We start from the raw sequence: 26,745 nt of genomic DNA on the forward strand, positions 1-26,745 counted from the left end.
GACATTTCCCCGTAAAGCTTCACCTAGTCTCCTCCTACTTCCAGGTTTAAGGTCACTGGCCCTCCCTCGTAGAGAGATTGTCATTCTGAAACACTGGGTTGAATTCAGGCTAGGGATCCCTTTAGAGGACCAGCTTGAAGAGATCTACTGAAATTCAGAGAACCACAGGGGAATTGGGCAGTGACCATATTTAATATTTAACAAGGACAGCTATACTTGGAGGAGCACTATTATTTCTCATTTTGCTCCAGAAATATATGGAAGATGCTTTGAGCAATCCAGCTCAGGCCTCATCTCCCATACCATTTATACAGATACATTTGCTCTGTGATAAAATGGATTCTTAAAACTGTTGGCATAAACTGTTTTGAGTTAGAGATACTAGGCTGTAACTTCAGCAAGTCTGAGCATGTATTCTATATTTGGAATGTCTCAGGATATTGGAAAATTAAGGGAGAGAAGACAGGAATGAAGGAGCCTTGGCCTGAGCCATGGGGCACTGGGACCTGGAGGGCCTACAAGCTTTGGTTTGAGTGCTGTCCACCAAGGCAAGGGGGGAAAAAGGAATAAGATGAAAAGTGAAATGACTCCAGTACCCATTTAATCAATGCCATCACATTAAAAATCCATGACACTCTTTCAGAGCCTCAGCCTAAGGCTCCTATTTTCCAAATACTATTCAATATAACACAAGTTCAAGAGGAGGAGGCAGAGAAAGCACTGAACAGACAGTCCCCTGGAGCTCATGGCAATAGAATTTGACCTACATTGTTGAAATGCCCAGTTTGTCTTTCCAGGTCTCTTAAGGACACAATTCACAAATGAGATAACTGTAAATGTTATCAGGGTGTCTGACACAAAGCCATTGATCCTTTGAACAATATTCATCTGAAAAACTTCCCTCTTTCTAGAAAAGTAAAATAGCATTTTTAAAAGCCAAAACATAGAAATGCTAATTCAGGTGTCTTTTATTTTTGTTTTTACTTTTCTGGAAAAAAAAAAAAATTATAAGCTCTTCCTTGAATCCCCATTGTTGTGAGTCTATAGAGATGATCTCCATCTTTTTTAAATTCATCTTGCTTGCTCTGTCATTTTTTATTTGGGCTGCATCTTCCAGAAAGCCACTGGGTATCTTTCATAGGCCATGAAAAGATAACACGGATAAAAGATATTATGGACTCTACTTCAAGGAGTCTGATTTGCTTTCCATCTCCTGTCAGGACCTTCAAGGGGAATTGCCACTACCAGAAAGCAGTGACTTTTAATTTCCCCTTAAGATAGATTCAGTGTTCAGAGCCTCACAGCTATGTAAAAGGCCCAAATGACTCTCTCTGATGCCAGTGGAAACACATGAACAGACAGAATTTTAACTCTGGGGTGCTCATCTTCCAGTTTTTACTACTTAACTTGCCCAAATCTAGTTATTTTATTAAAAACTTCTTTGCACGTACATAGTGTTTTTCTCTTTCCTGACTCTTCCAAGTGGGGCATAGATCATTCTCAGGGACTTAGGAAGCTTCATGCAGGAAATACACAGCCAAGACAGGAAGGACACTTTAGAAAACACACAAGTTGAAGCAGAAACTTGAAGACTATCGAGTAAAGGCTGTGAGTCATCTTGGGGAAGAAATGAAAAAAAAAAAATTGATCCAGCAATCACACTAGTTGGTATTTACCCAAATGAATGCAAGCAAGACATATGTTCATGAAAAAACCTGCCCATGAATGTTCGTAGCAGCTTTATTCGTAATTGCCAAGCCTTGCAAGCAACCAAGTGTCCTCCAATAGGTGAATGGATAGACAAACTGTGGTACAATCCGGACAATGGACTACTGCTGATCAGCGCTAAAATGAAATAAGCTGTCAAGCCATGGAAGAATATTAAATGCATATTATAAAGTGAAATAAGCCAGTCTGAAAAGGCTACATATTGTATGATCTCAACACTGGGACGTTCTGGAAAGGGCAAAACAGTGAAGCCCACAAAGATCAGTGGCTGCCAAAGTGGGAGTGGAGACTAGTACAGGGAAAGCACAGAGGACTTTTAGGACAGCGAAACTGTTCTGTATAACACTACAATGGCAGATATGTGTCACACACACTTTTTGAAACCCACAGAATGTAGGACACCAAGAGTGAACACTAATGTAAACTATGGACTTCGGAGGATAATGAAGCGTCAGCATAGGTTCATAGATTGTAACAAATGTACCACTCTGGTGCAGGATGCTGATAGTGGGGGAGGCTTTCATGGGGGGCGAGAATTGAACGGAGGGTGCAGAAGGGCAAAAGAACACTGCTGATGGAGCATAAAGATAGAATTAGAAAATGAAGATAATACCGCCGGAAATGTTCAAGAGCCTTTTTTAGTCTTTGGCAGGAAAAACTAAAAGCTACTTCTCCAGGGACCCGAGACTTAACACTGAGCTCCATTATTGTCCATAACATGGTTTGCTCAGGTATAAATGGGGTATGGGGTGTTTTTTCAATGCACTTATCAATAGTTAGGAAGCACTCAGATACTAGGAGCCACAGAGAAGGGAGTAGAAGAAAGGTACAAATATTGACAAAACACAACTTTTATTTAGAGGACAGCATGGGAAAAAAGTGACATTATATTCATAAATAAGGAGGTTTTCAGGGAATGGAGTGGGAGGAAGGACATGATCATGGGCTGGGTCGCCAAATGCCAACCTTGGTGCTCCAAGTTAGAGCACTGATTCCCTACCCACTAGATACATTCATGACTCTAGATCATCTTATCAGTTAACATTCCTCCAGAATCGATCTTACCGGTAAACGATGTAATTTTTGGAGCAAGGATAAGATCTTGCAACCAACCCAAAATTGTTCCCTGCTGGCTAATGCCAGAAATCCCACCCCTTCGACCCCATTTCTTTAGCTCCATCACCTATTAACATGCAAATACTCATAGGACAGATTAGACTTTAAGCCATATAATTCGAGTATCACTGTGAATTTATTTATCAGATCTGAAAAGATGGTTTCAAGAGAAGAAAGGATATACGATGATGTAGTAAACTCAAAATCTCTGAACACCAGAGAAATGTTTGGGCAGGAGACAGAATATTTAAAACACTCTGTTACCTGTGGTCTTTGGCAGTTTAATTTTCTGGCTGATTAAAATCGAATGAAAACAGTGCAACCACTGAATGTTTGCAAAGCAACCAGAACATTGATTGTATGCTATTTTTACTAGTAATATTATTATTAATTTTGAAAAGATTCTCAAGAAGTAGAAGGTAAGTTTTGTCAAAAGAAGACAAAAGAGCCTTCTATTTATTTCAGCCTTGCTCGCTCAAGTTCTACATTGGGGTAATAGAGTATTTATTAGCCAAATGAAAGGCTACCATGCTAGACTCCAGGTCAGCTTTCCCTTGAAGTTCTACCAAAGCTCATATATAAAGCCCTTCCTGGGGCACCTAGGTGGCCCAGGGCATGATCCCGGGGTCCTGGGATCAAGTCCCACATCAGGCTCTCTGCATGGAGCCTGCTTCTCCCTCTGCCTGTGTCTCTGCCTCTCTCTGTGTCCCTCATGAATAAATAAATAAAATCTTAAAAAAGAGAGAGAGAGAGAGAGAGAGAGAGAGAGAGAGAGAGAATGAAGAGTGAGAATGAGCATCTCGACTGATGCATCACATGTCCCCCCAAATTGGAAGAAAAGCTATAGGGCAGGGTCTGTTTGCCTGTTTATATCACTCCTCGATGCCACTCCTGAGTAATGTCTAGTGCAATTAAGTACCCAATGAATAATTGTTGTGTTAAAAAATGAATAAATAAATTCAATGATTTCCCCCACCTCTTAGAACCTGAAGTGAAAGGCAAATTCAGTATTCTGATGCACCCCTAATAAATTCTGATTTTAAGGACATCATCAATAAAGCCTCCATTGATCAAGCTCCAGCATTAAATCCTCTCTACTTTTTACTTTCTGATATAAACACTTAAATATGCTAAGCTGGAGAGATAATCAATTAAATAAACAACCCACTGGAGATGGGATCACCACAAGGCAAGAGCAATACTTTCAAAACTGCACACAGAGTCACTGAGGCAAATGAGGTTCCTATATTCAAAACAAGAGAAATGCCATATTTAGCAAGACCTAGTATTTATTAAAAACCTACTATGTACCAGGCAATATAATAAGCACATAATTTATGTTATTTAATCTTTAGAACAGCCCCAGAAGTTGGGAATTATCATTCTCATTTTGCAGATTTTTTTTTCCTTTTAAAGATTTTATTTATTTATTTGAGAGAGAGCGCACAAGAATGGGGAGAGGCGGAGGGAGAGGGAGAAGCAGACTCTCCGCTGAGCAGGGAGCCAGACATGGGGCTCGATCCCAGGACCCCAGGATCATGACCCGAGCCAAAGGCAGCTGTCCAACCAACTGAGCTACTCAGGTGCCCCTCATTTTGCAGATTTTAAAAGTAAGACTTGAAGTACTTTTGCCCATGGTCACTTGTTCAAGAATTTAAAAGCATAAACTTTGGAGCCAGATTGACTAGGTTTAATTTCTGACTCTGCCTCACCTAGGTGGGTGTCTTTGTATATTTGGGTGGCTCTCCTGGTTCTGGAGGCTAGAAGCCTGACATCAGGGTGCCAACATAGTCAGGTGAGTGCCACATACAACTCACTGTCCTTCTGTGGTGGAAGGGGCTAAGGAAGCTCTGTGGGGTCTCTCTTTTTTTTTTAAGATTTTATTTATTTATTCATAAGAGACGCCGAATGAGGCAGAGACACAGGTAGAGGGAGAAGCAGACTCCGCACAGGGACTGATGCAGGACTCGATGCCAGGATCCCGGGATCATGACCTGAGCTGAAGGCAGACACTCTACCACTGAGACACTCAGGTGCTCCTGTCGGGTCTCCTTCATAAGAGCATTACTCCTATTCATAAAGGCAGAGCCCTCATGACCCAAGCACCTCCCAAAGGTCCCACCTCCTAATCCCATCACCTATAAGAGGATTTGAATTTGAGGGGACACAAATATTTAGGCCAGAGCACTGGGCAAACAGAGCTTAATGCACCTGTGCCTCAGTTTCCTGATCTACAAAAGGGAGCTAATAATTGCACCAGTTGCTAAATATTATCTCTCATCTCCATACCTGTCTTTCTGGAACCTGCTTTGTGATCTAGGCCTGGGACTCTGAGAGACACATTCCGGCATAGTCAGCTGGCTTCTTGTTAACTGTGCTAATGGCAAACACGAGAAGGGCTACAGAGCTGGAGGAACAAGAAGGAACTTTGCTCCTCCACCTCACAGCGTGCTGGTCCTCACTCTCTCCTCAGAGGTCTGAATTTCAAGTCTGTAGGGCCCTTCCCCTAAGTATCTAAGAAGTTTTCATAATCCCATCCCCTTGATCCCTCAGCCCTGGGGGTGAGACTTGCTTCCTGGTAATTGCCACCCCCACCCATATGCTTCTGTCTCTTTCCATTACCTAGCAGGCTTTTTAACCAGTTAACAGTTCTTCTATTAAATTGTCTCTGTTCAAATTATTGATGTAATTTCATTGTGCCAACAGACCCTGGGGATACAGGAACACCTAGGATTCTAGAGAGTATTAACTGTACCTGGAGCAACATTTGCTCTACTGGTGTTAGCTGTTAGTGGCTGGTAAGTATTGAAGCTAGGCTGGGACCCTAGTCTGCTCAGCTTCTTCCTAAGCAACATGACGTTCCTCTAATGAAAATAGCTCCTATGTACTTAGGAGCTGGGCTTTGAGCTTTCACAGATGTTACCTCTTTTAATCTCCTTAAGCACCTCTTAGATGCTTTGCATTCTTGAAGTGTTTTTTCCTCTAACAATTGACATCAAGAAAGGTATTCTGAGTTAATACACCCATTATCCTAAAAGGTTAGGCAAGTACTCCAACAGGTTCAAACATCGACATTAGAATAATAATTTTTTAACATGAGCTTCTCCAAATTCTAATAAACCTATTTATATCATTGCCCTATGTATCACCAGGAATTAACATAATTTAAATATATGTAAATTGTTGCTTGTCTGTGTCTGTGTCTGGGGATTAAGATTTTGGAATTTCAAAATTTTCTGTTGTTTTTTATATCTAAAGGACCAATGAAATAATATAGGATTTGAAAAATGAAGTGCCTATTTTGTGCTAGGCATTAGGATATAAGTGTTGTCACAAGTGTTACCTCATCTCATTTTATTTTTTTTTAAAGATTTATTCCTTTATTCATTTATGATAGACAAAGAGAGAGAGAGAGAGAGAGAGAGAGGCAGAGACACAGGAGGAGGGAGAAGCAGGCTCCATGCCGGGAACCAGACGTGGGACTCGATCCCGGGACTCCAGGTTCACGCCCTGGGCCAAAGGCAGGGGCTAAACCGCTGAGCCACCCAGAGATCCCCGCATCATCTCATTTTATCCTTAAAATATACTACCATACTAGGTACAATCATCTTCTTTGTACAAATATGTCCAAGGTCACATAAAGTAACAGAACCAAGAATTGAAACCAATTCTTTCTAACTCAGAGCTCATGTTTTAGCCAATTCACCACAGGTCGTAGGTGAAGGTCATTCTCCATAGCAGATCCTGAGAAAATAAAATTTAGTGAACATAGGAACTGAGATAGAAACAAATTCCTTCACTGTGAAGGGCTTAAAAAATAAAAGAACTGAATCTGTGCATTATCTTCTGACCTTGCTTTCAAAATTGCTTATAAGCCATGGGAAATTCTCAGCTTCTGTCATTGGGTTTCCAGAATATCTCTCATTCTACTTCATTTCAGGGATTTCTACTCCCATTTCAGTTTTGCTATTGTAGAAGCAAAATAAGTGGAAGTCCCAAAATACCTTGTTTCTGGGAGCATCCCTACCTTCCAAAAGCAAGTCATTTTCTTTGCAAAAAAATCAAAGCATCCGCCAAAACAATGATATTGAAAAAAACATAAAAGCATCCGCCAAAAGAATGATATTTTAAAGGAACAGTGCAGAGAGGAAGAAAACATACCTTTTGCTTCGTGCTTGATTTCAGGCCAACTCGGGAGTGACTTTTGGACTAGAGGAAAAATGAGAAAGAAATCTATGAAAGACACAGGATAACAGGAGGACTTATTTTGAAGTCATTTCTTCTAGAAGGTATAAGTTTTGAGTTAAAACCCTTTCCCATCTCGTTCCTTCACAGCCTCTAGAAATCTAAGAATGGAAGCAGCATAGACACCAATGTTGAATTTTACATACTGAACAGAAGACTGTTGAAGTCCTAGAGCTGAGAATGGAAAGATGCACCTACACTTTGTCAATGCCTTGCTCCTAGTTACTGATTCAGCATGTTTCTGAGACGACACCGCAGAAACCACAAACTGCAGCAAAGGAGAAAATACCTCCAGCTGTAATAAGACAAAAGGGGAGAAATGAATAAAAGAAGTGGTCTGAAAGAAAGACTAGAAGAGGGGAACAAATGCTCTGCTTTACAGAAAAGACAAAATAGGAGCAGAATGAGGGGAAAAGTACATTTATGGCAAGATTTGTAAGTCCATCTCTAAAGGGCAGAATTTAACCTCTGCTAATTTAAATAAATCTTCATTCAATTGAAACAAAGCTCTCAAAAACATTAGTTTTTATAGAAGGCTTTTTGTTTCCAGTTTGTTCATGATTATCTAGCCTTATTTGGAATTAGAAAGGTAAAATGGGCATTTCTCTATGCATAAGAATAGTTTGGCATAGAATACCAATATGATTTTTCTCCCAATGAGAAAAAAGTGAAAGTCAATGTTTAGCATTCAGATAGTGAATATATTTGGCTCTAAGTGTACTATGAATCAAAGTTAACTCTAAACCAATTACCACAACATAGTTAGAAACATGTCTAATTGAGTAGTCCTCAAACTATTGCATCTCAGGATCCCTTTACACTCTTAAAAATTACTGGGGCTCCCAAAGAGCCTTTATTTATTGGGTACAGCATGGGTATTCACTATATTGGAAATTGGAACTGAGAAATTTTTAATATGTATTTATCAATTCATTTTAAAATAGTAATGATAAACACATTACATGTTTAATAAATAAAATACATTTATGTATTTTATGTTTATCCCTAAACACAAAAAAATTAGTCAGAAAACGGCATGTTTTTATATTTTTGCAAATCTCTAATGTTTAGTTTAAATAGAAGATAGCTAGATACTCATATTTGCTTCTGCATTTAATCTACTCTGGTATATTTTTTATTGAAGTAAATAAAAAAAACTCAGCCTCACTCAGATATGTGGCTAAAAAGGAAAGAGCATTTGTAATAATCGTTTCAGATAATTGTGAATATTCTTCTCTGATAATATGCCAAAACGTGACAATTATAGTTCCTTAAAGGTTGCAATGAGAATCTGAAATCAAATAACGAGCTACTACATAAAAATTTGTTGGTCTATCTTGCCCTTTGAATAGATCTTTCACTCACAAGTGATTTTGCAGCATCATGCACTGGTCATCCGGAAAATAATGGTTCCATGAGTTATGCATATTTCCCAAATATTGACACCTTTCATGACATAATATGGAAAAAAATAACATTTGTTAATCACCAACCTCACTAGAAAAATCCTCAAATGTTGGTAAGCTATCAAGCTCACAGTAACAGATACAAGCTTTCCAAAATTCCAATTTTCACTTGAAAGCTTAAATTCTATCACGAGCAACAAACACTGTCAGTCATTTTTCACAAAGTGACAGGTTCACTTCATTCATTTTTGTGAACATGTCTGCCAGCTACATGAGTCTGAATAACCATGGTTCATCTATCACTCGTTCTTTGAAGTTAAAATGGTATTTCACGGGGAAAAAAAAAAAAAAAAAAGAGGCTAGTTTGGTTCACAGTTCAATCCTGTAAGTGCTTCTCCTCAAAATCATCATTGAAAGTTTATATGCGGCAGAAGTGCTTTTATACATCCCTCCCATTTTGTCACCTATATCACTAAAAAAAAAAGGTACACTCAAAGGTTGAGATCTAGCAAACCTAATCATTTTTAGCACTTCAACAAGGGTATTTTTAAGTGAGACTGGCATTTTATGTCCTTCATTGCAAATGCACAGTGGTGAAATTATATAATGACTATGAGTACAGCTTGGTGCCACTGCCTTAATCCATGCTGAAGCACCAACAGTTTTAGCCACCACTGCTCTTGCACAATCAGTGCAGATATTATCCAGTTTAAAAAAAAAAAAAAGGAAAGATCATCTTAGTACTACTTATAAAGAGATTTTTGGCTTCTCAGATTTCCTTTGAAAACCACCATTCTTAGTCATTAAAGCAGTTGAGTCAATAATAATTAGACTCTCCTACACTCAAAGAAATGGAGCTAAGGAGGAGCACAGCAAGTTGTCATTGTCCTTCCTGCTGCCTTAAAAGAGAGAAACAAAGAGACCAATCAGGAATAAGTTTCCATCCGATGGACAGAAGCCAGAATGGGGAGGGAACGTGATCGTAAATCTGCAGTGTTCATCTTGCACTTATTTACATAGTGTTTTGAGATTCATCTAGACTACTGTGGGCTGAATTGCTTCCCCCCAAATTCATATGTTGATATCCTAACTCTCAGTGCCTTAGAAGTGACTATTTGGAGATGGGACTTTAAAGAGGTAAATCAGATAAAATGAGGTTCAGTGAATGGGACCTAATCCTATATGACTGACTTACTTATAAGAAGAAGCGATTAAAACACAGATAAAGCTCCGAACAGAGAAACCATGTAAAGATAAGAAAGATGACTATCCGCAAGACAAGGACAGTGATCTCACCAGAAACTAGCCCTGCTAACACCTTGATCTTGAACTCCTAGCCTCCAGAACTGTGAGAAAATGAATTCCTATTCTTTGAGCCACCCTATCTATGGTATTTTATCATGGCAACCCCAACAAACTAATATTACATAGACTCTGACAAATCCACCTCGAAGAAGTCAAGAATCTAAAATACGGAGCAAAACCAAATCCTGAATCAAAAGGGACCATTGACATCATATTCATTGTCAACCACATACATCCTAAGGCAGAATGTCTGCATCAGTGGTTCTCAAACTTCAGAGTTCATAAAGACCATTTTGGGGGCTTTTAACTATGCAATTTGCCAAACCCCAACTCCAGAAATTTCAACTCATAAAGTCTGGGTGGCCCCCAGGATTGTGCATGTTAATGAGCACCCCAAGGAATTCAATATATGGTACACAAGCTATAATTTGAGGACGACTTGCCTGCCAAGGACAGCAGTAACTTGGTATGAGAAGTAAGAAAATACAGAAACTGGCATGAATTCTCTTTCATTTTATCTTTGAAGAATCCAAATACATGAATCTCTTTTTCCTTTCCCTTTTAAATGCCTGGTGTTAAAATTCTTAATTTGATTGAACCAGTGGGTGGGCAAGGATAATGGAAACAGGCTGAATGTTGTCGGTAAATTACTCAAACTAATCCAAAAGAGGTTCCCCAACCTCTCCAATTTAAAAATATGAGCAAACAAATTCTGTTTGTTTATATTTTTAGAAGTTTATAAATTGGGTTTTAATATCATATTCAATGCAATACATCTCCATGGATATAGCCTTTGTACTCAACTCACTCATGAGAGTAAAACTGAGTTAAAAGACAAAGACTTCCATTTATAAAGGGAATTAAAAGTTGTGATGGTTAATTTTATGTGTCAATTTGACAGGGCTAAGAGCTACCCAGATAGTTGGTAAAATATTTCTAGAAGAGAGTAGCATTTCATTCAGTTGACTGAATAAAGAGATCCACCCTCACCAAATGGAGGGGAGGGGGTGCATTTTCCAATTCCTTGCATGTCCAAATAAAACAGAAAGGAGAGGGATCCCTGGGTGGCGCAGCGGTTTAGCGCCTGCCTTTGGTCCAGGGCGCGATCCTGGAGACCCGGGATCGAGTCCCACGTTGGGCTCCCAGTGCATGGAGCCTGCTTCTCCCTCTGCCTATGTCTCTGCCTCTCTCTCTCTCTCTCTCTGTGTGTGTGTGTGTGTGTGTGACTATCATAAATAAATAAAAAATTAAAAAAAAAAACAGAAAGGAGAAGGAAGGACAAATTATCTCTCTTTCTTTGAGCTGAGATATCCATCTTTTCCTATCCTCAGACACTGGAGCCATGGTCCTGAGACCTTTGGACTCCACGACTTACACCAGTGGTCTCCTAATTCTCAAACCTTCAAACTCCAACTGAATCATATCACCAACTTTCCAGCTTGCAGACAGCAGATTGTTGGATTCTGAAACTGAATGAGCCAATTCCTTTAATAAATCAATCTCTCTCTCTATCTCTCCCTGTCTCTCCCTGTCTCTCTCTCCAAGTGTGTGTGTGTGTGTGTGTGTGTGTGTGTGTGTGTGTGTGTGTATCTTATTGGTTCTATTTCTCTGGAGAACTCTAAGACAAAAGCTCATCCAATTCCAGAGAAATAACATTTTCATTTGACATTAAATCAGTTCTTGGATCTCCCCTGGTAAATGTCTTATCTAGACAGAATTGTGGTCAGCCTAGTAAAAAAATCACCCGCATAAATATTATTCTATACATTCAGTCCTCCATTCACAAACTTGTAGCATTCTAAAATTTCTTTCATTAGTTAGGTATTTAGGATTTTTTTTTTTTTTGGTATTAAGGATTTTGAACTTATTTTCCCCATAGAAATAATTTTATAGGCTACAACACAAAGGCCAATTAATGTTGAATATAACTAAGATGCTATACAATTTCAATAAAAAATAGTATACTATCACAATAGTAAAAATTACACAAGAAAAATAAAATCAGCTAAGAAACCATTTTGTTTTAACAGTATCTTGAAAAATTGTATGAATACAAAAGCATATTTAATTTGAAGAGGATGGGGACTAAGGTAGAAATGCTGTAATTCTGAAGAGGCCTTGTTAGAAATTTTAAGATATGGTATTCACTGCTAATATATTGGATGGCCCTCACCCTCCCCACCCAAGCAGATAGTTTCACTTTTCTTAATTTAACTACATCCACCAGTATTACTCTGATCTTCAGAAGCTATGAATAGGGTCACTCAGGATTAATAAGTGGGTGGTGAAGAGTGCAGAACAAAGTAGGGTGTCAGGCAGCTCCCTGTGGCAGGACACAGTGTGCCCAGGCCAGCCTCCGCTAGAGACTATTGCTTATTGCCTGTGTCCCAACTTGAAAAATATAGAAATGGGGGGAGATAATGAAAAGAAGGAAAAGACTTGTTTTTCTCAAACACCTGAGTAAAAATTAGAAAGAATACAGCAAGAAAGAAAAATAAAGAAGAAACTAAAATAAAAATAATAACAAACAGCAACAAGCCACATTTTTGAGCACTTACAATGTGTCCCCACCCTAATGTCCAACTTATGTTGTTTTACATGATATTCATAACATGGCTAAGAAATAAGCATAATTGTATTATTATTCCAATTTTATAGATCAGAAGATTGAGGCATAGAAAACAAAGTCATACTTCTGATAGAACTAAGACTTGAACCTGTCTGTATGAGTCATGATCTTAAACACTGTACCATTTATATGAGAAAATTGCCCAAGGAAGAATTAGCAGAGTTCACCCAGAGCAATGAAAATCACAAGATACACAGAAATTGTATTGCATGAATAATTACTTCAAGAGGAAGAAAGGATGTCATTGAAAAGAGGTGGTAGATCAGAAGTTTACCCAAATCATCCTTGAGCTGGCATCAGTGGCCAAGGACCTTGCCAAGATGGTTCTTTTGAGCCAGCAAATGGCAAGAAGGGAAGGAAAGGAGGGTAGCTTTGTGGTGAGGCAAGTTGGGGAAGGGTTATTATGTAACTGGCACCACAAAATACAAGACATATTCACAAATTAGATGTGCCTAACTTGGGGACCTCCTGCATGGTATTTTATTGTAAACTTCAAGTTCACTTAAATGAAAAGAGCCTACCTAATAAGGCTAACCCTTCACCCTCACATACATATCCATACACAAAAAAGGGTGCAAGAGCAGAAAAAAGCTTTGTAAAAGAAATCCAGGATTTTCTTCTACAATCAAATCATACCAGCCTATCTGGAATTGTGACCTTAACTCGGATAAGTCAATGTTAATTAAAACAGTGTGTTCCATAAAATTACTGCAAAGTTGAAAACAGCAAGGGGTGAATGTGACTTTATATATTCCAGACCTACTTAGGAAAATGAGCACTCTGACATCTAAGTTTGTGGTTGTGACTGAGTACATTGCATGCAGGACTTTAATGGAAACCAAAAGGGAATTTAAGTGACCTTTCCTAGCAAATACGACCCATTTTCCCTGCCCAGATTGGAAAGGGGGCTCCAGGATACGATTCCTGTGTTACCTCTAGCAGAATTAAGAAATGTCTCCATTTGCTCTACCAACATTAAGAATTCAATTTAAACCCCAGGATGAAAATGACAAGGGAGCACTCTTAAATATGGACTCTGGTCTGAGTTCCCTTAATTGAAGCTGCAGGGTAACTTAATGGGATCATCCTGCAAATGGGGTGCTTAGCAACCCAATAACTCATGGGAATATTTGCCTGATCTCTTAAGCAGGCTGTACTCAGAAGTGTCCCCCTATGTTCAGAAGCTGGAGCAAGGGACACCTCTGAGCTGATGTGACGTTAAGTCTACTTCATGTCCTTGTCTGTGCTTGCTTTCCAGAACAACACAAGAAGTGGCTGAAATGGAAAGGTTCCAGAAATAAGAATGTCTGCCACTTATGATTTGTCTGGTGATAATGGTGCAGTTAAGACAGCACAGTCTGGAAAGGAGGTAATTCCCTGACCTTTGGGTTGTTTTTATTCAACCATACTTGGAAGAAATCACAAAGACAGTTTAAATCAAAGGGCCTAGGACATTCTGAACTGCGACTCTTCCATTAAGTGGGGCCACCACTTCCTTGACTGAAGGTGAGGGAAAGTATCTGACTCTCCAACATAAATTTAAGGAGTCCTTCCTGTTTAGAGGAGTATCTATGAATGACTGGGACAAAATTCCTCTGTGGACACTGAGCTGCTGCTCTGATTTTATTCACTTTCCACACAGTGGGTCATTTGACAGCTGTGGGCCCAATCCTGCCCAAACCGGATGTTCTAATCTGGGAGCAGTGGCAGGTCAGCATCAGTTGCTGTGGACATCTGCTGTTACTGTTTGCCCTTCTTTCTGCTAATAGTGTCATAACCCCATTTCAATCAGGCTCAGGGAGGCAAGACGGAGCACCCTGAAGAGGGCTTAACGAAGGGATGTTGTACGGACGGAGCTGTAGACAGGATTAGGGGAAACCAGTAAGGGATGGGGACTCACTCCAAACTAACAACAGTAGCAAGTGATTATCACCACTGGACCAATGGAGCTAAGAGAAGGATTTTGCACGATCAGTGAGAGCTGCAGACATCAGAGAGGGCTGTGCTGGGCATTAGCACAGACTGTTTAGCCCTTCACCCTCCATCACCTGCTGCCACTGATCATTGACCAAATTCAAATGGAAACCAGAGCACAAGGGAGTGAGGGTCTGTAGAAATCAGCTTCCCAGTGAAGGGCAGTTAGATGTAGAAAGTGGATCTGGAGGGACTGTGAGACACCTCCAACACCAGCACTTCAGTCTTTTGTTAGGAAGCATCACCTCCCATTCCTTTCTCTCTGTAATTAGTAAGCATGTTACAGGGACACTATGTATATATCCATTCTTTATGGTCATCAATTATCAGCTTGTGTCACTTTGAACTCATGGTTCCCTGAGTTTATTCAATAGGCATTAATCTGTTAGTATCATTGTTTATTTTGAATCTCAAATTGTCCCATCTGTGGCCAGGGGGAGCCCTTTATACAGCTCATGTGTCCTTCTGACATATTCCTCTCATTCTTTAGCCCTTCCTGGCTTTCATGCACAAAATGTTCCAGGTTCATTTTGTGACTTCCCAGCCCCAGCCCCTCAAGCATCCATTTCTCCATGGATCCCTGGCTTCTTCTAGTAAAGAATGGTATCTGGAAACATAGGTAGGTAGGTGGATACTGATATAAATATAAATATAAATATAAATATAAATATAAATATAAATATAAATATAAATATAAATATACACACATATATACACACACACATACACATACATACCACTACTGCATATACATACACGTTTATGTTTATATTTATTTCTACATCTATCTATCTATACCTACCTACTATAGAGAAGGAGAGAAAATGTCAAACTCCAGTCCATTCTGAGAAGGTTGCTTTTATTTTTCTCTTTCCTATCTGTAACACATTTCTCTCGCATTGAGACCTTGGCTCCCCTGTGAAAGCCCTCCACACCATACCTGGGCTCGGACACCTCTTCGCAAGCCACTCCACCCCACAGGGAGAGCCTCCTCACCCTTCTCAGGCTCCAGTGCCTCCTTCTGAGCTATATTCTTTCACGAGCACCCTCCTCACTCCACTTGGGCTCCATGCCAGGCCCTCCATTGTGGGCATTCCTCATCCTGCCTGGTCTCCAACAATCTGTACTGGATGAATACTCTCCTCACCTCACACAGGCTTTTAACAAATACACTTAGCAGCCCTTCTCCCTGTATTCTCTGGTTACCCCACTTGGACTCTGATCCCCAGCAAAGATCACCCTCCTGCTGGAATGCCCTCCTTACCCTGCATGGGCTTCATCACTCCCACGTAGACACCCTTCGCATCCCTGTTGTACTCGAACACTCTGCTCCGTGTCACCAGAGCTTCCCACCCCTACCCTCGGCAAAGATCCCAGCTTGCTAAATTCCACTTAATGGCTTTTTGGTGGAATAGTTCAGGAAAAGAGAGGAAAAGAAGGAAAAAAGGAAAAGAAAGAGAAAGAAGGAGTGTTGAGTTCACAGAATATAAACCAAGAGGCATTAGTGGCTATATCACCACTGTCATAAAGAACTCCCTAAGTATGATACCAACACAGGGGAAAGCAGACTCAAGGGTTGCCAAGAGACAGATTTCCAACATCATTAGAACATCTGCATCCAACCATGCCTGAAGTCAGGTATACTACCATATTTTCATTTGTAAAGCAATAAATTAAATCTTATACTCAAGCTAGGTTGAGTTGACATTTCTGTCACTGGCAATTGGAAAAATCTTAATAAATAGATTTACTCTAGTTGTTAATCCAATTTTTATCTTGTGGTGCCATAATTCTAATAACTGACTGGGTGTCTGAAATACACCTAATACTAAGTACCTATCCTGTATCCCAACTAAAATAACTCGGTTCTCACCTTAACAACATAACCATACTGTGTGCAGGATCACATTATTGTCTTCCTATGCTTCAAGCAGCACCTGGCTGCTTGTATGTACTCCATAAATACTTGTTGACCCTGGCAAGAGGCTACACCTTGCTCTTTACAGGCCTCACTACAAACTGAAGTCCCGTCCCTCAGTCTGAACCTGGTATCTGGAACTCTATGCCCTTAGAATGCTCACAGACATCCTAAAGCAAACCAGCTGCTTGCATATTTGAAATTTTACATATTCTCCTGATAATTGTGGTAAAAACTAACATTATTGTGCTCTTCTAAGTGCTATGGGCTTTACATATAGTATTTCATTTAATCCTCACAAGAAGCTGATAGTATAGGTACTATAATTGTCACTTCCATATTAGAAAGAACACCAAATATCAAAGGGGTTACCTGAATTGGCCAAAGACACCCCTTTGGTCAGTGTCTGTGCCAGAACTTGAACTCAGACAGTGTGTCTTCAAAGGTGCCTTTTTTTTCCTTTTATATATCATCTTTGAATTTTTTTAATTTTCAATTGTGGCAAAATACACATAACAGAAAATTTACCTTATCACCCATTTTTAAGTGAATGCAGTAATGTTACCTGCATTCACGTTGTTATTCAGTCAATCTCCAGAACTTTTCATCTTGCAATTCTAAAACTCTGTAATTGCAATTCTAAACTCTTGCAATTCTAAACTCTTTTATCTTGTAAATCAAGCAATTTATTCCTCACCTCACCCAGCCCCTGGCAACCATTATACTCTGTCTCCGAATTTGACAAATCTAGGAACCTCATTAAATGGAGTCATACAGTATTTGTCCTTTTGTGACTGCCTAATTTCGTCTACCATAATGTCCTCAAGGTTCATCTGTGCTGTGGCATACATTAGGATTACCTTCCTTTTTAAGTCTGAGTAATATTCTGCAGTATGCATACACCACATCTTGCTTATCCATTCACCCACTAACAGACACTGGGTTGCTTTCAAAAGCTGCCCTTCTGAACCACTACATTTAATCATCTCCCATGTGCTTTGCTGTCTGCTTTCTACATTTAGAACCTCTTCTAGGACTGCCCTGTGACCTGGGTGCTCTGGTCTGCCTAACTGCCTTGTTCTTTCTACCCACAGCCAGATGTTTCCTCTACCTGGCCCCTTAGCACCTGTTCAGCCCCAGGGTAAGGGAGGAGGCCCTGTAGCTCTTACGCTCCAGTTTCTTCTTGTCTACCCTGTTTGCCATGGCTCACTGCTCCACACCAGCCCTCTCGTGAACCATGTCAGCTACAAAGAACAGGATTTCTAAGGAGTGGTACTCCCTGGCATACAAATTACTTGGGAGATGAATCCTTCCTATCTCTTTTGAACATCCCTTTCAGGCATGCCACTGACTGACGCCGAGAAGCTCCGATTACTATTAATAACTCCACAGTAGAGAGGGGAAGAAGGAGCTGAGCTCAAAATAAAACAATGATGAACTCAGTGCACGAATAAGGCCGAGACAAATGACTATAATGTATTCTGGATCCGTATGTCTCCAGAGCTAATTAACATGTAGAAAGAAACCTAATACTGAACATTCTCTGAAAATGCAATGGCACAAGGAAAACACTAATAAAGACCAGATATTTTCACATGATAAATCGCCAGGCAAAGGTTATGTTTTATAGGTCTTCATTTAGAGCTCTCAGAAAGCACATAGTAGGCACTTATTCATTCACTTGACACGTTTTCATGTTTCTACTCTAAAACAGGCATAGGCTTAGTGCAGAGTTTACAGAGGTGAGTCAGACAAAGGCCAGCCTTCAGGAAGGAAGTCAGACAAGCAAACAAGCTATTACTATAATGCAACCAGTCTATTGATCCCAGTGATCAAGCAGTTATAAAACGAACAAAGCTCTAGAAGAAGGAACTCCTTTTTTCAGTTTGCAACTCTCTATTAGCTACTTTGTAGCTAGAGAAGGGGACATGGTGCAGGAGAGGCAATCATTTTATTTGCCACCACAGAAGAAGAGGGTTGAGATTACTCAAGAGCATTTAGAAATCACTTCCTGTCCCCATCAATCCATTCCCCATCCAACATCCCTGAAGAGCTTTATTTTTTTCTGTATGGTTCCAGGATCTCATCCTCATCTGCACCTTCATCCCATTGAACATGAAGAATAGCACAGCCCTCAAGGGTCCAAAGTGGTACCTGGTGGCCCAGTGAGGTCTTTTCAGCCCTATCTCCAAGGTTCGGAGAGCCAAAGCATGAACAAGCACACAGAGAACTCTCACAGCTTCTCACATTGAGTGTCTACACATTCACTCAAACATCCATATGCATCTCCACACTCTACAAGTAGTTACTGAAACTACCGTGTGCCCGGTGCTGTTAGGGACACAGTGCTGGACAAAATCACTACAATCACCGTAGGCCTTAATGTGCTATGAAACCACCATCAAGCCCTGCCTAAACTGCAAGCATTGTAAAGCATTGTAAACTTTACGTTTGGTATTTACCTTATTAGATGGTTCACTGATTTTTCCTCCAAATTGCTAACTAGTCATTTCAACAATATTTGTATCTGCCCTTTGCCACTGTTTTTATAAAATCTCTGGAATCATACAGTTAAAAAAAATTTTTTTATATGCAAGGGCCATGTTTTTGTGAAATATCTCCCAATGCCTTTCTTTCAGGATAATTCAGTTTCTTTTCCTGGTGTCCCTGGGAAGTGGACAGGGAAAGGTACAGTTAAGGCTTTTTCCACCACTAGCATTTCCACCACTCATCTGTGGATGAGTCCTAAAATATTTTAACTATTATAGCTCTTTGTGCTTTAAAATCTAACAGAAATAGCCTCTCAAATATACTTTTACAGAATCTCCTTTGTAAATTTCATTCCTTCATATAAACTCTTCTCTCCATCCCAATGAGATTTTAATTGTTATTGTATTAAGTCTATAAATCACTGCAATTTGAGAAAATCTTCACATGATCTAGCCTTCCCACCTGGGAGATATTTACTTTTAATGAACTCAGGCAATTATGTTCCCAAAAGTCACTCTTCAATCCCAGAATCCCTGACCACAGCCAGCCTGACCCGCCTCTACACACAGCATCATCACAAACATGCTCAGCTGATTCCAGGAGCAAAAACACAGAGTCTAAATGAATAAAGATAATGTGAGATATAGATATAGATACACACACACACCTATATATAGTAATATTATCCAGTCATAAAAGAAGGAGTGGACACACAAGATGGCAGAAGAGTAGGGTCCCCAAGTCACCTGTCCCCACCAAATTACCTAGATAACCTTCAAATCATCCTGAAAATCTACAAATTCGGCCTGAGATTTAAAGAGAGACCAGCTGGAATGCTACAGTGAGAAGAGGTCGCGCTTCTATCCAGGTAGGAAGACGGGGAAAAAGAAATAAAGACACAAAAGGCCTCCAAGGGAGGAGCCGGGCTGAGGCCGGGGCGAGTGTCCCCAGGACAGGAGAGCCCCGACCCGGAGACGCAGGAGCTGCACCGACCTTCCCGGGCGGAAAGGGGCTCGCGGGGAGGTGGAGCAGGACCCAGGAGGGCGGGGATGCGCTCGGGCTCCCGGGGACACTAACAGACACCTGCGCCCCGGGAGATGCGCCGAGCTCCCTAAGGGCTGCAGCGCGCACGGCGGGACCCGGAGCAGCTCGGGGGGGCTCGGGGGCTGCTCCGCGGAGGGGGCTGCGGGGCGGGAGCAGCTCGGGGGGACTCGGGGGCGGCTCCGCGGAGGGGGCTGCGAGGCGGGAGCAGCTCGGGGGGCTCGGGGGGCTCGGGGGCGGCTCCGCGGAGGGGGCTGCGGGGCGGGAGCAGCTCGGGGGTGGCCTCGGGGGGGCTCCTCGGAGGGGGCTACTGGGCGGGAGCAGCTCGGGGGGGCTCGGGGGCGGCTCCGCGGAGGGGCCTGCGGGGCGGGAGCGCGAATCCACCAGCGTAGGCTCCGGAGCACAGGGCGCCGGGACACAGCCCAGGATCCGGCCTCCCCCGGGACAGGCAGAGGCCGGGAGGGCCCAGGACAGCAAGGACGCTCCTGCCCCAGCTGAGCAGATCATTGGCCCCGCCCCGGAGCCTCCAGGCCCTGCAGACCGAGAGCTCTGGAGCTACTGCGGGAGCTGACTCCAGGGCTGCAGAGCTGGCCCCGCCACTGCGGCTGTTCCTCCTGGGGCCTCACGGGGTAAACAACCCCCACTGAGCCCTGGACCAGGCAGGGGCACAGCAGCTCCCCCAAGTGCTAACACCTGAAAATCAGCACAACAGGCCCCTCCCCCAGAAGACCAACTAGACGGACAAGTTCCAGGGGAAATCAAGGGACTTAATTAAAGTATAGAGAATCAGAAGATACTCCCCCGTGTTTTTGTTTGTTTGCTTGTTTTGTTTTGTTTTTTTTGTTTTTTGTTTTTTTTTTTTTTTGCTTTTTGATTTGTTTGCTTCCCCCACCCCTTTTTTTCTTTCTCTTTTTCTTCTCTTTTTTTCTTTTTTCTTCCTTTTTTCTTTTTCTCTTTTCTTTCCTTCTTTCTGTCCTCTCTTTTTCCCCTTTTCCCAATACAACTTGTTTTTGGCCACTCTCCACTGAACAAAATGACTAGAAGGAAAACCTCACCTCAAAAGAAAGAATCAGAAACAGTCCTCTCTCCCACAGAGTTACAAAATTTGGATTACAATTCAATGTCAGAAAGCTACTGGTTATATTATAAAGCTACTGGTGGATCTAGAAAAAGCATAAAGGACTCAAGAGACTTCATGACTGCAGAATTTAGATCTAATCAGACAGAAATTAAAAATCAATTGAATAAGATGCTATCCAAACTAGAAGTCCTAACGACGAGGGTTAACGAGGTGGAAGAACAAGTGAGTGACATAGAAAACAAGTTGATGGCAAAGAGGGAAACTGAGGAAAAAAGAGACAAACAATTAAAAGACCATGAGGATAGATTAAGGGAAATAAATAACAGCCTGAGGAAGAAAAACCTACATTTAATTGGGGTTCCCGAGGGCGCCGAAAGAGACAGAGGGCCAGAATATGTATTTGAACAAATCATAGCTGAAAACTTTCCTAATCTGGGAAGGGAAACAGGCATTCAGATCCAGGAAATAGAGAGATCCCCCCGTAAAATCAATAAAAACCATTCAACACCTCGACATTTAATAGTTAAGCTTGCAAATTCCAAAGATAAAGAGAAGATCCTTAAAGCAGCAAGAGATAAGAAATCCCTGAATTTTATGAGAAGGAGTATTAGGGTAACAGCTGACCTCTCCACAGAGACCTGGCAGGCCAGGAAGGGCTGGCAGGATATATTCAGGGTCCTAAGTGAGAAGACCATGCAACCAAGAATACTTTATCCAGCAAGGCTCTCATTCAGAATGGAAGGAGAGATAAAGAGCTTCCAAGACAGGCAGGAACTGAAAGAATATGTGACCTCCAAACCAGCTATGCAAGAAATTTTAAGGGGGACTCTTAAAATTACCCTTTAAGAAGAAGTCCAGTGGGACAATCCACAAAAACAAGGACTGAATAGATAAACTAAACTCATATCTTTCAATAGTAACTCTGAACATGAACCGGCTTAACGACCCCATCAAAAGGTGCAGGGTTTCAGACTGGATAAAAAAGCAGGACCCATCTATTTGCTGTCTACAAGATACTCATTTTAGACAGAAGGACACCTACAGCCTGAAAATAAAAGGTTGGAGAACCATTTACCATTCAAATGGTCCTCAAAAGAAAGCAGGGGTAGCCATCCTTATATCAAATAAACTAAAATTTACCCCGAAGACTGGAGTGAGAGATGAAGAGGGACACTATAACATACTTAAAGGATCTATTCAACAAGAGGACTTAACAATCCTCAATATATATGCCCCGAATGTGGGAGCTCCCAAATATTTAAATCAATTAATAACCAAAGTTAAGACATACTTAGATAATAATACACTTATACTTGGTGACTTCAATCTAGCTCTTTCTACCCTCGATAGGTCTTCTAAACACAACATCTCCAAAGAAACTAGAGCTTTAAATGATACACTGGACCAGATGGATTTCACAGATATCTACAGATCTTTACATCCAAACTCAACTGAATACACATTCTTCTCAAGTGCACATGGAACTTTCTCCAGAATAGACCACATACTGGGTCACAAATCGGGTCTGAACCCGTACCAAAAGATTGGTATCATCCCCTGCATATTCTCAGACCATAATGCCTTGAAATTAGAACTAAATCACAACAAGAAGTTTGGAAGGACCTCAAACACGTGGAGGTTAAGGACCATCCTGCTAAAAGATGAAAGGGTCAACCAGGAAATTAAGGAAGAATTAAAAAGATTCATGGAAACTAATGAGAATGAAGATACAACTGTTCAAAATCTTTGGGATGCAGCAAAAGCAGTCCTGAGGGGGAAATACACCGCAATACAAGCATCCATTCAAAAACTGGAAAGAACTCAAATACAAAAGCTAACCTTACACATAAAGGAGCTAGAGAAAAAACAGCAAATAGATCCTACACCCAGCAGAAGAAGAGAGTTAATAAAGATTCGAGAAGAACTCAACGAAATCGAAATGAGAAGAACTGTGGAACAGATCAACAAAACCAGGAGTTGGTTCTTTGAAAGAATTAATAAGATAGATAAACCATTAGCCACCTTATGAAAAAGAAGAGAGAGAAGACTCAAATTAATACAATCATGAATGAGAAAGGAGAGATCACTACCAACACCAAGGAAATACAAACGATTTTAAAAACATATTATGAACTGCTATATGCCAATAAATTAGGCAATCTAGAAGAAATGGACGTATTTCTGGAAAGCCAGAAACTACCAAAACTGGAACAGGAAGAAATAGAAAACCTGAACAGGCCAATAACCAGAGAGGAAATTGAAGCAGTCATCAAAAATCTCCCAAGACACAAAAGCCCAGGGCCAGATGGCTTCCCAGGGGAATTCTATCAAACGTTTAGAGAAGAAACCATACCTATTCTACTAAAGCTGTTTGGAAAGATAGAAAGAGATGGAATACTTCCAAATTCGTTCTATGAGGCCAGCATCACCTTAATTCCAAAACCAGACAAAGACCCCACCAAAAAGGAGAATTATAGACCAATATCCCTGATGAACATGGATGCAAAAATTCTCAACAAGATACTAGCCAATAGGATCCAACAGTACATTAAGAAAATTATTCACCATGACCAAGTAGGATTTATTCCCGGGACACAAGGCTGGTTCAACACTCGTAAAACAATCAATGTGATTCATCATATCAGCAAGAGAAAAACCAAGAACCCTATGATCCTCTCATTAGATGCAGAGAAAGCATTGACAAAATACAGCATCCATTCCTGATCAAAACTCTTCAGAGTGTAGGGATAGAGGGAACATTCCTCAACATCTTAAAAGCCATCTACGAAGAGCCCACAGCAAATATAATTCTCAATGGGGAAGCACTGGGAGCCTTTCCCCTAAGATCAGGAACAAGACAGGGATGTCCACTCTCACCACTGCTATTCAACATAGTACTGGAAGTCCTAACCTCAGCAATCAGACAACAAAAAGACAATAAAGGCATTCAAATTGGCAAAGAAGAAATCAAACTCTCCCTCTTCGCCGATGACATGATACTCTACATAGAAAACCCAAAAGCCTCCACCCCAAGATTGCTAGAACTCATACAGCAATTTGGCAGCATGGCAGGATACAAAATCAATGCCCAGAAGCCAGTGGCATTTCTATACACTAACAATGAGACTGAAGAAAGAGAAATTAAGGAGTCAATCCCATTTACAATTGCACCCAAAAGCATAAGATACCTCGGAATAAACCTAACCAAAGAGGTAAAGGACCTATACCCTAAAAACTATAGAACACTTCTGAAAGAAATTGAGGAAGACACAAAGAGATGGAAAAATATTCCATGCTCATGGATTGGCAGAATTAATATCGTGAAAATGTCAATGTTACCCAGGGCAATTTACACGTTTAATGCAATCCCTATCAAAATACCATGGAATTTCTTCAGAGAGTTAGAACAAATTATTTTAAGATTTGTGTGGAATCAGAAAAGACCCCGAATAGCCAGGGGAATTTTAAAAAAGAAAACCATAGCTGGGGGCATCACAATGCCAGATTTCAGGTTGTACTACAAAGCTGTGGTCATCAAGACAGTGTGGGACTGGCACAAAAACAGACACATAGATCAATGGAACAGAATAGAGAACCCAGAAGTGGACCCTGAACTTTATGGTCAACTAATATTCAATAAAGGAGGAAAGACCATCCACTGGAAGAAAGACAGTCTCTTCAATAAATAGTGCTGGGAAAATTGGACATCCACATGCAGAAGAATGAAACTAGACCACTCTCTTGCACCAGACACAAAGATAAACTCAAAATGGATGAAAGATCTAAATGTGAGACAAGATTCCATCAAAATCCTAGAGGAGAACACAGGCAACACCCTTTTTGAACTTAGCCACAGTAAATTCTTGTAAGATACATCCACGAAGGCAAAAGAAACAAAAGCAAAAATGAACTATTGGGACTTCACCAAGCTAAGAAGCTTTTGCACAGCAAAGGATACAGTCAACAAAATGAAAAGACAACTTACAGAATGGGAGAAGATATTTGCAAATGACATATCAGATAAAGGGCTAGTTTCCAAGATCTATAAAGAACTTATAAACTCAACACCAAAGAAACAAACAATCCAATCATGAAATGGGCAAAAGACATGAACAGAAATCTCACAGAGGAAGACATAGACATGGCCAACATGCACATGAGAAAATGCTCTGCATCACTTGCCATCAGGGAAATACAAATCCAAACCACAATGAGATACCACCTCACACCAGTGAGAATGGGGAAAATTAACAAGGCAGGAAACCACAAATGTTGGAGAGGATGCGGAGAAAAGGGAACCCTCCTGCACTGTTGGTGGGAATGGGAACTGGTGCAGCCACTCTGGAAAACTGTGTGGAGGTTCCTCAAAGAGTTAAAAATAGACCTGCCCTACGACCCAGCAATTGCACTGTTGGGGATTTACCCCAAAGATACAGATGCAATGAAACGCCGGGATACCTGCACCCCGATGTTTCTAGCAGCAATGGCCACAATAGCCAAACTGTGGAAGGAGCCTCGGTGTCCATCGAAAGATGAATGGAAAAAGAAGATGTGGTTTATTTATACAATGGAATATTCCTCAGCCATTAGAAATGACAAATACCCACCATTTGCTTCAACAAATGGAACTGGAGGGTAGTATGCTGAGTGAAATAAGTCAATCGGAGAAGGACAAACATTATATGTTCTCATTCATTTGGGAAATATAAATAATAGTGAAAGAGAATAGAAGGAAGGGAGAAGAAATGGGTAGGAAATATCAGAAAGGGGGACAGAACTTAAAGACTCCTAACTCTGGGAAACGAACTAGGGGTGGTGGAAGGGGAGGTGGGCGGGGGGTGGGGGTGACTGGGTGACGGGCAATGAGAGGGGCACTTGACGGGATGAGCACTGGGTGTTTTTCTGTATGTTGGCAAATTGAACACCAGTAAAAAATAAATTTATTATTAAAAAAATAATAATAAATAAAAAAAGAAGGAAACCCTGTCATTTATAACAACATGGATGGACCTTGAGGATATTATGCTAAGTGAAATAAGTCAAACACAGAAAGACAAATACTGTATGATCTCACTATTATATGTGGAATCTAAATAAAAGGAAACAAAACAAAACAAAAACCCGGAGCTCAGAGATACACAGAACAGATTAACAGTTGCCAGAGTCGGTGGAGAGAACAGGTGAAGGTGGTTAAAAAGTACAAACTTCCAACTATAAAATAAATAATTCATGGAGATGTAATGTACAGCATAATGACTATAGTTAGTAACACTGTATTGCATATTGGAAAGTTGCTAAGAGAGTAGATCTTGAAAGTTTTTACCACAAGAAAAAAAATTGTAACTATGTATGGTGCTATATGTTAACTAGACTTATTGTAGTGATTATTTTCACAATATATATAAATATCAAATCATTATACTATACACCTGAAACTAATATAATGTTGTTTGTCAATTATATTTCAATAAAAAAATAAAAATAGCTCCTACACAGTTCTGGGTACTCAGTGAAAAACTTAATACTGACTGCTACTAGACCAACCCTTGCTCGAATCTATGCAGTAAAGGAAACATTTAAGCAAAATATTTAAAATATAAAATAATAAAAGCTACACTGAAAAAATTTTCAGTTTCACTAGAAAATAGTTCCCCTAGTCCTCTCAATCATTGGCCAACATTTATTAAGGTACTTCCTAAAGTTAGGCGCTGAAGATACAGTTCCTACCCTCTAGAATCCTATACTTTGGGACACCTGGGTGGCTCAGCAGTTAAGTGTCTGCCTTTGGCTCAGGGCATAATCCTGGAGTCCC

At 40.6% G+C, this 26,745-nt stretch overlaps 1 protein-coding gene across 8 annotated transcripts in view; it reads right to left on the reverse strand.

Annotated features, from left to right (window-relative positions):
• RASGEF1B (RasGEF domain family member 1B) overlaps positions 1–26,745 on the reverse strand; it is a 547,852-nt gene that overhangs the window by 428,290 nt on the left and 92,817 nt on the right. For 7 of the 8 annotated variants that reach the window (XM_025426339.3, XM_025426340.3, XM_025426389.3 and 4 more), the window contains one exon: positions 7,006–7,053. The exons of the other annotated variant lie outside the window; for it this stretch is intronic. In XM_025426339.3, the coding sequence (XP_025282124.1) occupies positions 7,006–7,053 (48 nt within the window). The remainder of the gene's footprint in view (positions 1–7,005; positions 7,054–26,745) is intronic. 8 annotated transcript variants of the gene reach the window in all.

This window comes from Canis lupus, chromosome 32, assembly GCF_003254725.2.
Source record: "Canis lupus dingo isolate Sandy chromosome 32, ASM325472v2, whole genome shotgun sequence".
NCBI classification, from domain to species: domain Eukaryota; kingdom Metazoa; phylum Chordata; class Mammalia; order Carnivora; family Canidae; genus Canis; species Canis lupus.